Source organism: Diceros bicornis, chromosome 3, assembly GCF_020826845.1.
Source record: "Diceros bicornis minor isolate mBicDic1 chromosome 3, mDicBic1.mat.cur, whole genome shotgun sequence".
In the NCBI taxonomy this organism is placed as follows: domain Eukaryota; kingdom Metazoa; phylum Chordata; class Mammalia; order Perissodactyla; family Rhinocerotidae; genus Diceros; species Diceros bicornis.
In genome coordinates, this window is record NC_080742.1 from 24,766,445 (window position 1) to 24,779,428 (window position 12,984).

A 12,984-nucleotide genomic window follows, 5' to 3' on the forward strand; every position below is an offset into this window, starting at 1 on the left:
TGAAGCCACTGGTTCCATGGGGCCCTTGGTTCATCAAAATTCTACTACATGCCTAGGCCTGGTTCACTGATAACCACGGTTGAGCTGAAACCCAATGGTGTCCACTGGCTGCTGCAACTGTCCAGTCTCAGCACCAGGAACGCATAACTGAAAACCAACAAGATGACTTGGCACAGGGGGCAGAACCCAAAGCCATTCTCACAGCTGTGGCCAATACTTCTCTTGATAAACTTTGTTATATTTTTACTGACTTGAGCTATTGCCAGAAGTCAATAAACTATTTGGTCTGCCACTTGGAAAACTATGGACTGGCATATTAAAGTTATCCTTCTTTGGGGCAACAAATTCTGGAAACAAATCTTAGCTGCTGATCAAATCTCTGGGTCACTCAGGGAGATGCCCACAGTAAGGACCCATCCTTTGAAAAGACCTGATAGAGCAATCAAGGACCTGATAGAGACTGCACCAGAACGACTGCCACAAATGCTATATGGATCCATTTTCCTGCTCAACATGGCCACGAATCTGCCATCAAAGACTGGGCACAAAGTAAAGGACTCTATTTTTCTGCTGCAGAGGTTACCACAGCATGCCAGACTTGGGATTCATGTCAAAAGTTGATCAGTTTTTTCCTGGCAAATTGATTACCTCAGACCATTGATCACCTCTTTGTGCTTTCAGTGGTGCCTCACCACTGTTGACACATAACACAGGTTATAGTGTTGCTGTTCCAGTCCGATGAGCTAACTCCAGCCACACCACAGTGGCTCTTGAAAAAAACTATGTTTAATATTTGTGGCTTTATGGACCACTGGCAGTCCAACAATGGCTCACTTTTTATCACAAAAGCCACCCAAAAATGGGCTGAGAGTAAAGGTATTTGGTGGACCTTCCACACTTCTGTTGTTGAAAGGTATCACTGAAGGTTGGAATGGCCTTCTCAAAAACTGACTCAAAATGATTTCTAGCTCTATCTCCCTCACCTCCTCCTGGTCCACACATCTTAGTAAGGCAGTTGGGTTACTGCATATGGCTGTCCCCAGAACAAGATCATCTCCTTTTGGCCCCTTCATGGATAATTATCAGTAAGAATATATAATATATACATATATAACCTACATAAGGTTATATACATTTATATGAAAACCCAGGATTCTGCCCTCACCACTCCTGGGCATGATGTGTTCTTATTTACCTCAACACCAACCCCCAGGATGTCTGGCGGCAGCCCTGCCAGAAGGGAGCATAAGACACTCGAGTATAATTCTGGTTTAGCCACCTGCTAAACCATTGTTTTGTTGGATTGTCATGATCCTAGATCAAAAGGATGATAACGACTAAGTTGACTACACAGCTCATCAAGACCTCCTACCACAGCCCATATGAACAAAAGTGGAAGACACACTGGGTCTCCATAAGTTTTTTTAAATGCCCTTGTCCCTCTTGCTCCTGAATCTTCTGGAGCATAGGTCTAGGTGCCAGTAGGGGATGAGCAGAAACAAGGGGAAGTTTTAGCTACTGAAATGGGAAAAACTGATTTTGTGGCAGTGAAAGGAGATCAACAATGTAGTATGATAATGAGGTGCCTGGGGAGGAGATACCTTAGACCCTGAGAGGTACAAAGGATGGAGGAACATTAATGATCATTTATTTTTCAGAGCCACCCTGTCACCTTCCTATGAAAGAAAATGCCTTGGTGTTCCTCTCTCAAACTGTTGCAAGTGCCTTAAATTTAACTGACTACTGGGCTGACCATACCCACCAGAAGCTCTAACCACAATTTGGTTATCATTCCCCTCAAACTTACTGAGAAATCTATCAGAAACAGCAGGGGACAGCCCCAGCTTCTGCCCCCAAAATAACAACAATCAGCACCTCCATTCCCATTGCCATCGCTCAGTCATTCCATGGTGTGGACAAATACCACCCAGTTTGCAGCACGGACAAACAGGAAAAGTTAAATTGACTGCCCTCAAGCAGTCTCTCCAAAGACAAAGAAGAGACACAATTATATGAGGTGAATTGGGAACCCTAAGGTTTACTACCCAGCAAGGAGGCTGCAGGCACTGTCAACCTTTGCAGCCTAACTAATGTAGGTCCCACTTGGTGTCCCCAACAATTGTAAATAACACTTGCTTTCCAGAGGCACCATGTGTCCTTCAGGACTGTACTTCTTGTGTAGCAGCCAGGCATTAACTTCTCTCCTAAAACCGTGGTGGCTTGTGCTTGCACCCTAGGAGTGGTCATAATTCAGCTGTTTATGGAAACATCCCCGATAGATCAGGTACCCTTAGACAACTGCAAAGATCTTTTCAAAATGAGACTACCCTTGGTTACTCAGAGGAGGTTTCTGGAAGGATAACTGACTTGTTATTCATCTTCACCCTAGGGGCAGTCATTCAATTAAAAAAGGAGATACAAAATTTGTCTCTGACTTTAGCTGAAGTAATGAATGACACCACTTCAGCCTTTAAAGGCATTCAGGTCAACATCAACTCACTGTTCCTTCATTGTCATGGACGATATAACTGCTCTATACTTCCTCCTTGAGGGCCAAGACAGTTTGGTGTTTGGTGTCCTGTTGGTAGTAGCTTTATTTAAATGCTGTATGCAGCAAATTGACTGCATTTGATCCCAGCCTCAGTCAGGCAGATTAATCAGAGTGGTCAATGGAGTGGTATACTAATGGGAAAATTCACCAGAAGGCAAGATGGTGTAGAAACAAGATTTGGATAATGTTGGGAGACAATTCTCCATGGTTCTCTTGCATTTCTGTACATATTATGAGCGACACACTGATTCCTCTTTGTTCTAGACTATCTTTTCGAGGCTCTTTGTATAGAAAGCAGCCTTGGAAGATAAAGATATTGTCTCCTTCCAGAGCAAAGGGCAGGTTTGCTTACAGTCTTGGAAATAGTGTCTCCCTCTGGAGCATTGCACAGGCACACTACCTGTCTAGTAAAATAACAATAATATCTCCCTTTGGAGCAAAGGGTAGGCATGCTTACTGCCCATTCTAAAAGATTCAGGTTGCCAAAGCTTAGTGTTCCTTTCCTGCAGTGCAAGCCCCTGAGTGCAAGGGTCATTTGCTCCTGTTCACAGAGCTGTGCGAAGTGGGGCTTTGGAAACTGGTATAAATGCTGATACTCTGGCAAGTCTTTCTGCTCTGAGTGCTGAACTGTCCCATATCTCTGACCAGAAGTCTCATGTCTTCTAAAGTGCCCATAAAGCTGTGGCAGGCTCACTTGTTAGCTTGCAAGTAGAGTAAAATCTCAGTTCTTGACAATCACTGTACATTTGTTATTCCATAGCAACGGTATCCTCGCTAAACCACCATATTGAGAAAAAAAGTTAAATAATCATTAGTAGAAGGGGAATATGGCTTATTCATTTTATTTTTAAATGATCCCTTATAATAAAATTATATGCTTAAATTATAAGAGTAAAAGGAAATGGTTACTAAAATACTCTCAATAAATGTAAATCTTTTGCCACTTGCCCTTCCTGTTGAAAATCATTTGAAATGCATTTTCTTTCTTCCGTTTCATTCTATTTTTAATCCTGAGTGGATAAACTGGTAATTTCTCATCTTTTAAGTCAATAGTGAAGAAAGTCAATAAAATGTGTTTAAAAATAATATTTCAGGCTTAATGTTATCTGTTTGGATACAATTATCACTTCAAAGCTGACAAGGGTGATGGCAACTGATAAGGCACCACTAATCCCTCAATAGTTTATATAAGTTTTATTTTCTTTATGTGAAAAAATATTGTTATAAAATAAGAATCAAAAAGGAAAAGCATGAATGAATGAGATATTTTATTAACCTAAATTTTTTAATATTATAAAATAATACATCATCTTTGTGAAAATTCAAATATTACATAAATGTATGACTTCAAAGACTAAAGATTCCATTAGTTCAAGACTTCCAAAAAAGCAACTACTGTTAATAGTTTGCTATGCAAATACTAACATAAACATATATTTAATAGAAATATGATAGTCTACATGTTGTTTTCACTTTATCTTGGACCTATTGACATAGATATCTCAATCTTTAACTGCGAAGTTGCACAGAATTCCATTACGTTGATATATGGAAATTTTTTATGTAACTTCTTATTCATGGTGTGTAAGGTTATTTCTACCTTTTAGCCAGCAAAAATAATGCTGCAGTGAATATTCTTATATTTATATCCTCATATACTTCTAAGAGTATTTCTGTTGGATGAATACCCACAGAGATACAGACATGCTAAACGACAGGGCTTGCATGAATGCTACTGTTAGGTTAATATGGTCCCTGATTTATAAATGCACAGTAATACCACATTAACATTACACTCTCACCTTTGTTGCCAAGGATTTGAGTTTTCCCAGTAATGACTGTTTATTGGAATATACAACTTCCTCTTCATTATCTTCTCCTTCCATGATAGCACAACTGTCTGCAGCTGGAAGTTCACACTCTTTTGAGTTAGTCGTCATTACTAATTTGGAATATTTGTACTCCAGTCTATGTAGTGGTAAATAAATAGATAAATAAAGTGGCTATTTAATATAAATTCTTATTTTAGGTGGTCATACACCAACTCATTAAACTGTCTTGTAAGATAGTTGCTCTACCAACAAATTTCCCTTCCTTATAGCTATAGGACTAAGTGGTCTCATTTATCCACCATCTACACACAAATCTTTTCCAGGATCTCAGAAGTGGTACAATACAGTTAACTCTATCACTTATTTTACACTGATGAAATCATCTAATTATGAAGAACTTTTGAAAAACAAAGAGAAACCTTGAAGTCTGAATGCATTTTCTTAATTTATAAATATTTGGAAGCTAATTCACTATAAAGTTTTCCAAAGTTTAATTCATAAGGATGAGAATACCAGATGGGCAAGTGGTTTGGTCTCTACTGTTTCTCTATCTCACTCCTTCCTTTCTATTCACCACCCCAGGTATTACAACTATCCCGAGATATTACAATACAGAATTTTCACAGCCCCACTGACATGTAAATCATTTTAAAAGTGTGAGATTATGTAACAGATCAATATACATTCAAGAGTTAGACTCAATGTTCAACTCCAGATTCTTGGAGTCCTGGAGTAAATAAAGGGGGTATTTGCCTATACACTTAGTTTGTTTCTTCACAAATATCTGCCTACAAGAAATTAAAAAAGAAAAGATGAGGCAAGAAGACAGCATGTCATCATGAAAGAAAAAAAATAGATACAGAGAGAAAATCTGCCTTCCAATCTCAGCTCTGCTCCCATCTACCTGAGTAAAGGGGTCTCTATTTTTCTTTGTTTTATAATAAATGAGTCTAATTCAGTCTCGAACATTCTATGATCTATTATCAGAATAACAATCATTTCCATTTGTTTTCTTAAAGGCCTTTCCTATAACTCCTTCACTAGGAGAAATTTCGTGTGTCTCAGAGAGAAACTACTGGATATAATGAATTAAGTCTAAACTTTTCACAACAAAAGAGATCCTTCAGTTCTTATATGGTCACTCCAACGAGGTTACTTACTTCTGATTCTTTTTCCAGAAGTAGCAAGTTAGAGCCACCAGCAAAACAGCTGTGAAAGCTCCCACACCTGCTCCCACTTTTAGCCAAAAGTCAACTGTTTCGCAGGTTGACAACTTTTTCTCAGGCAAAGAAATTCCTTTAATGCACCATTTAGGTTCATTCCATACATATAAGGTTTCCTTTAAAAAAACACACACACAGAGATGACATGATAAATAAGATTCAGCAGGAGAGAGTTTTGCTAACCCTTTATCCCTTTATTCATAGTAGGCATAAAGGGCTACTCAGCATTCATCTCATAGAAGCTCTGGAAAGAGAGGCAAAAGTATAGAAGAGAGTGAAGAAGGAAATAATGAATGAAAAAGCAATAAAAACATGAAGTGTCAGATCAGAAGGCTTGCTACATGCTGAGGAGGTTGAATAAAAATTACTCCATCTGGACACATCATTTGGGCTATTTTCCTCAAATTTCTGATGATCTCTGATTTCTTAATCATGTTTTTAAATGAAAGCTTAGCTGTCTAATCTGGTTAACTGAAATGGGTCATACCTACCCATCACGCAGGTCCATTTCCCTAACAAGCCCCTCCCCCTGAGTAGAAGAGCAGGCCCTGGACCGGGGATATGTAGGTGCACCATGACTGGCAGGCTGTGGTGACTGGGGCGGGGTTAGGCACACAGCCTGGGCGCCTCTTCCTCATGCCAAAATAAGGACGGCATTATTCTGGGTCATCACTACTCACACGAGGTGCTTACTCTCAGCTTCCTAAAGTAGACGACCCAATTTTATTAGGACAATGTTTTTCAGACTGCAAGCTGCAACTAACTAGTGAAGAATAAAATCAATATACTGGGTCTCAATCAGCAATTTTTTTTTAAATAAATAGATCAAATAAGACAGATCAGAAACAAAAATGTGAGTACAGTGTATGGTTCCTTATGTATTTCAACATACACAGTGACCAATTTGTATCATGATTATATCCACTGACATTAAAACACATGGGGCATTAAATCTTTTGCTCATTGTGTCTCATTAAATTTTCTGGTGAATGATGGTTACTTTATCAACACCACAACAGAAAGATAACACCATAATGTTTAATTTTATTTTACACACACACACACACACACATTTTTGCAGTTAGTCATGAAGTGACTGACGCGCAGAAGAATAGTATTTACTTTGAGGAAAAGTTTCAACCAAGTTTTGGATAAGAACTTTCAGCATGTTTTATAGAAAGGACATTAGTAATTGAAAATTTTTTAGTGCATGCCAACTGTAACATTTTCATTAAACTTAGTGCAAATAAATTGCTTTTAAAATGGGTTACATTATTTTTATAAGAATGATGAGGTGAGAATTGAAGAGGGATGTTCCAGTTCAAGTGCTGTATCTCTAAGCGTAAATAATGACAATGAAGAGAAAAATGTTAACTCTAGTCAGCAAACGTTGACTTCATTTTTGAAGTGCATTCCAACAAGAAAAAAAGATTGTGCAAGAGTCTATATGGTTTTATCAAATGTGCAACACATGATGAAAATGGCATGCTCTAATATCTAATGACAGTCTTATAAACACACTGTTAAAACTTCAAAATTAAAAAGATACTTGTAAACTCAGAATACTTAACTTTTCAATAAGCTCCTCAAATTGCTAAAGAAAAAGAAAAGATCAAGCTATTGGAAAAATTTTTTAGTCATTCTATAACTATGAATTAGAAAGCCTTATCCCCTCATTCCAACACATATCATTGGCAAACGAGAAAATAGCTGACACTGCAGCTGCAAAATTTATTCTTCTAGCAGGTAGGGATATTTTGTGAACAAGGTGAGATAAATTTGAGGATAAATTTAAAGACATTCCTCTTGGTGACAACACAGTATCTCTTGAAATCTTTACTACCGTATGACATTTAGAAGTAATGCTTACTGCATACTTAGAATCTGGTATAGATTTTTGAGATCCAATCTGATAAGAGCCCTTTATCACAAGTTGGGCAGCTCTTTTAGTTTGTATCAGCTATCTCTGTAGGACTTGTTGTAGTGAGTAAATTTAACTTCATGTGGATCTGGATTAGATATATTTACAGAATTGGAGAAGTGCACTCTCAGTCAATATAAAGTGAAAAGAAATAGGAGCAAGAAATAGGACAGAAACACAGTAGAATTATTAAAAATTTAAAGATACCTATAGCAATATTTTGCAATCACTGCTTTTTTTCCTATCATGAAGCTTTTGGCAGCCAAAGAAATCCCTTTTTTCATGGACGTAATGGCAAACATAGTGAAAGTTGTCATTTGTATTATGTGAAGGTCATTGAAGAGCAGACTTTTTGAAATATTTTATTCAGAGATTGGAGGTAAACATATCCAGTGACCGCATCACACCAATTTGTTTGTTGTTGCAAAGTGTATGAGCTTAGGAAAGGCATTCATATCTTTTAATTGAAGCTCAATCTCATTTGGCAAATATTTTCAATAGTGACATCCAAGTATGACAGAAGGGCATCTTTAACCAATTTTGGTATTTTTCAAGTCAAATTTGGAAATATAGGGGGAAATTATATATTTCAACATGTCAAGTACATCAAAGGGTTGCAAAAGATATTATTCTTAAGGCAAAAGCAAATATTTAAAAAGATATAGCACAACTATCTGTTCCTAACATTCTTATAACATGTTGAACAGAACTTTTTCAGTGAAGACAGTTTGAATGAGATAAAATTAGAGAAACTGTTGCAAGCTCACTGTCTTAAACTTCTAATCGTTACGTTCCGGAAGAGAAATATTAAATATTAAAGAACGCTTGGATGAAAGGTCATTTAGATTTTCAAAACCCTTGAATTAAACTTGGTGGCCGAGGAAGGGAATGCATCTTAGTTTTTCATTACTGTAATAAAATGATTACAAGAGAATAAGTTTATCATAATTTTAGAGAAAAGGTAAAGAATAATTAGCATCATGAAGCATAAAAATTGCATCATTATTATTATGAGGATTAAAAAGAAACCATTTTTTGCGAACCTGAAATTTTCATCCTGGACCCACTTAAAAACGTTAGAAACAAACTAGCTCCATAGAGCACTAGATGTGTGAGCTGCTCTGCCTCTGTGTGCTCCAGACCGGGATGAGCTGTCTACAGGTGAGCACACGACGAATTAAGTAAAACTTCTCCTAATTTTTGTTGTAGTGTTGCCTATTGGGGGACTTTTCTATTTTGTATTAAATAATTAATGAAAACACATTTTATATTAATGCTATGCCTATGCTTCATCATAGAATATGAAAATAAGTCTTGCTCCATGAAATAATTTTATTTTTAGGCATATCTCTACATGTTTGAGTGCGTGTGTGTACTAAGTTTGATGTACAATGTGTTTCTTACTACAGGTTCACTGCATTAAAGTTTGAAAAATACCCTACGTTTTTTTTCCTAGAGGTGAACACTACTGCTTCCAAATACACTGAATGCATGGGACTTGGTGGGGGCATTCTGATTCTTCTCATATTCGTGTCTTCCAACCTGCCAACAACATGCCCCACAAGACTTTCCTGGGCAGAACAGCTCCCCCTCTCTGATGCTCTTACTCAGTGAGCACTCTAGCGTGTTTCCCACTCCGTGACGACCTGAAGATCAGTCCTATCCCATCTACCTTCCAGCTCTCAGAAATCCTACTGGAATCTCTCATCCTCTGACATCCACTCTCCAATAGGGTCCCCACCACTGGTATTGATTTATTCTCACCTGTGCTTTTTGACTGTGATTTCAATGGAATTTGGAGAGGGTGAGGTGGCAAGTAGCCTTGAAGGAGGAAAAGTTTGTGCTTTTCACATGATACTACTTAAAGCTTGTGCAGTGAAGTAGGTGCTCTCAAACACTCCTCGTAGAAGTGCAAGTTGATACAACCAAAGCAATTTAATAACATGTATCAAGAACCTTAAAAATGTCCATCTCCTAGGATCCAATTAATCCCTTTCTAGCAATAAACTCTAAGGAAATAATCAAATTTCCAACAAATATGTTCGTTTCAGAGTTATTTACAAAAAGATTCAAATGTTCAATGAGGAATTATTAAATCTCAAATTACATAAATAGGATATTTGTCATAAGTAAAAATCATGTTTTCAGAAAAATATTTAATGATAAGGGAAATATATTAAATGTAAAAAGGAAACAAAAAATATATATAATAGAATCCCAACTTTATTTTTTTAAAAATAAGCAAACAAATGATTGCAGAGAAAATAGAGACTAGGATCTTGATTACATATGTATGTATATGTATATGATTTACTCTTTGGATATGCTTCTTGTGGTGAGTCAGTTATACCATTTCCATTTTAATTACACTTATAATTTCATAAATCAGATCTTGGTTTAATAATACCATTTCTTTATAATCCAGGTAAATATCCATAGCCTACAACTCCCTTGCCATAATTCATTTTTCCCAATCCCAGTGCACATCTTCAGCTACCCCAGCATATGGGAGATTAGCTACCAAATTTGATTTGAAATGCATATTAATGTCACATTAAGTTAACTATAAACTTTAGCCATGGTTCTGAACCTGAGTTTCTATGATTGAAGGGATGCCAGACTAACCAATTATATCCTCAATGACACAGTTCTGCTTAGACAAGTTTGCCCCTTACCTGAAATCCTCTCTTACAGGCTCCTTCAATCTCATGGAAGTCATGCTCTGTGCACAGAGGGCACGCTTCAGCGCTCTCCCACAGGAAATAGAATGTACATCCATCACAGGTGCCTGCTGGGCACTTGCTGAAATAAAAAATGAAAAACAACAAAAACCACAGCTTTTGTAACACATTCAATCCAGTCCAATCAACAGCCGAGTGCCTACTGCATACTGGGAAGCAATGTGTGGATGCTGAGGAAACACACGAGAAAAAAAATCTAAAGGAGACAAAACCACAACAAGATACCACTTCGCATCTGCTAGGGTGGCTAGAATCAAAAAGATAATAACAAGAGTTGCAAGGATGTGGAGAAACTGGAACCCTCACACTCTGCTGATGAGAATGTAAAATGGTGCAGCTGCTTTGGAAGAATCTGGCAGTTCCTCAGACAAACACAGAATTCCTGTATGATCCAGTAATTATACTCCTAGGTAAATACCCAAGAGAAATGAAAACATATGTCCACCCAAAAACCTGTACATGAATTTTCATAGCAGTATTATTCATAACACTCAAATGGAGGAAACAATCAAAATGCCCATCAACAGATGAATGATAAACAAAATGTCGTATACCTATACAATGGAATATTACTCAGTCATAAAAAGGAATGCAGTACTGATACATGTCTCAACTTGGATGAACCTTGAAAACAGAATGCTAAGTGAAAGAAGCCATTCCAAACCTCCATATATTATATGATGCTATTCATATGAAAGCCCAGAACAGGGAAATTTATAGAAACAGAAAGTAGACTAGTGGTTGCTTAGGGTCAGCCTAAGGATGGGGCTAGACCGTAGGGAGGTGATAGCTAAAGAGTATGGAGTTTTTTTAGAGGTGATGAAAAAGTTCTAAAATTGACTGTAATAGCAATGGTTGCACGTATCTGTGTACACTGTTAACATCAAAAACAACCAGAGACCAGTACTGAAAATTCCCTGAGTAGACAAAAGCAACTTAGTCATACAAGCAAAGATTAATTTAGCTTATTTTGCAAGACTAACTTGACCTGGGTCATTTTTTGTTCACACCTTTGGAAATCATAAGCAAAATTTAAACTGTTTCCCAAAATTGATATGAGGTAACCACTAACCAATTCCCTATCATTTAAGAAAATTCTAATAGTATAACCAGTCACTGTGAGGAATAAACAGTCACTGCCTTCCCTCTATATAAGCTGCTTCACGACAATATGTCTCTGAGCCTCATCTCATGCTTTGGTTTGAGTGCTCCCAGTTTGCAAACTGTCTTTTTGGTGTGTGCCCAATAAACTTTTACTAATTACTACTTCAGTGATTCACTGGTTTTATTTCTGAACTTTTGATATTACTAATAACCATTGAATTGTATGCTTTAAATCGATGAATTGTACAGTATGTGAATTATATCTCTATAAAGCTGTTTTTAAAAAAATTTATGGGAGAGACAGAGATAATGACAAAAAAAGCTCTGGGAAGGCTTCGTGGTGGAAGTGATGTCTAAGACAAGTCTAGAATATTCAGTAGGAGTTAGCCAGAATAGAGGGGAGGAAAGCAGGGAACTCCTGCCAGAGGGATGAAATGGTAGATGAAGTGGAAGGAAATCACAACAGCCCCTGTTCTGGGGGCTTCCAGAGCAAGGCAGTGAGTGAGCGCCAGGCACACAGGCAGGAACTATGTGGTGAAGGGAGGTACGATCTCTATTTAAGGTAATGTACTTAATGACGTGCTTTAAGGGAACAGAACGATGCACAGGACAGCGGTCTAGAGAGTGGGGAAAAGACATGAAAACAAAATTGCCTAAAGTAAAAAAACAAACAAACAATCATCAGGTCAACACACAGCCCAGTGATGCCAATGGGTTTGCAATCCTAGGTCCTTGACCTGAGGATGACTTCCTCTGCAAGGCGGTTACCTTCACCACTTCGAGATGATAGATGAAGCCTAGACACAGGTGCAGGATCACACTGAACCAACCACCAGGCAGGGCCTGAATGGAGACTTTTTGAAACCCTGCTTTCTGGTGGGTGGGCCTATTACGTCAACTTGCCTCTCATGTTAGGGACAGATGAACACAGCAGAGCTCAAAAATTAACCTGCTGTTACTGCGTACAGAATCCTTACTGACTGAAGTAAGAAGCTATTTGGAAACGTTCTAATGGGAATGGCTGTTTTGTTCATGAATTCGTTAAAGCTAGGGAAATATTGTTCCCTTAATTTGTCTACTGCACTTCCCTTAAGTCAAGCATGTAAATATAGGGCACTGCCCTGAAAATCTCGTTCAGTCCTTAGCTGGTTCTGAGTACAGGTGACCTGAAACACCTAATAGCAAAAAGAAAGAAACGCAATAACAGGGAGAATCCAAAAAAGACCCCTTTTTAAGTTTTACTTTCAAATGCCTTTCTGATGATACATAGTCCAAAACTATAATTTTCAGTCTACCAGCAAAGTTTCATACTCTTAGTCAACTAAATATATCCTAAGGTACCCCAGAATATGAACACTAAAATAAATCTGTGTGTCTAAAATTTGACTGCATTTTTATATGCCTGTCTTTGCAGAGTGTCCACATGCTATAGACTAAGTAGATACGGGAGGGATGTAAATAAAAGCAAAGTTCTTTATAACAGGCTTCAGAAAGAGAGGCCCAGTATTGTCAGAGCCAAGAACAAGGGTGAAGGGTGACTCTCTGGAAAAATGGCTTTACTCTTATCTGTCTTAATTTCTCTGTTTGTAAAAAAGGGAATATGGGTATATTC

The 12,984-nt window shown here is 37.7% G+C and overlaps 1 protein-coding gene across 3 annotated transcripts in view; it reads right to left on the bottom strand.

Moving 5' to 3' along the window:
* The window catches only part of ELAPOR2 (endosome-lysosome associated apoptosis and autophagy regulator family member 2), a 165,872-nt gene that overhangs the window by 10,068 nt on the left and 142,820 nt on the right, over window positions 1–12,984 (bottom strand). For 2 of the 3 annotated variants that reach the window (XM_058524702.1, XM_058524687.1), the window contains 3 exons: window positions 10,203–10,329; window positions 5,544–5,722; window positions 4,354–4,519 (listed from right to left, as the gene is read on the bottom strand). In XM_058524702.1, coding sequence (XP_058380685.1) covers window positions 4,354–4,519; window positions 5,544–5,722; window positions 10,203–10,329 — 472 coding nt within the window. Of the gene's footprint in view, window positions 1–1,731; window positions 3,326–4,353; window positions 4,520–5,543; window positions 5,723–10,202; window positions 10,330–12,984 lie in introns of those variants that run through there. The other variant, XM_058524695.1, reaches the window with a different exon arrangement.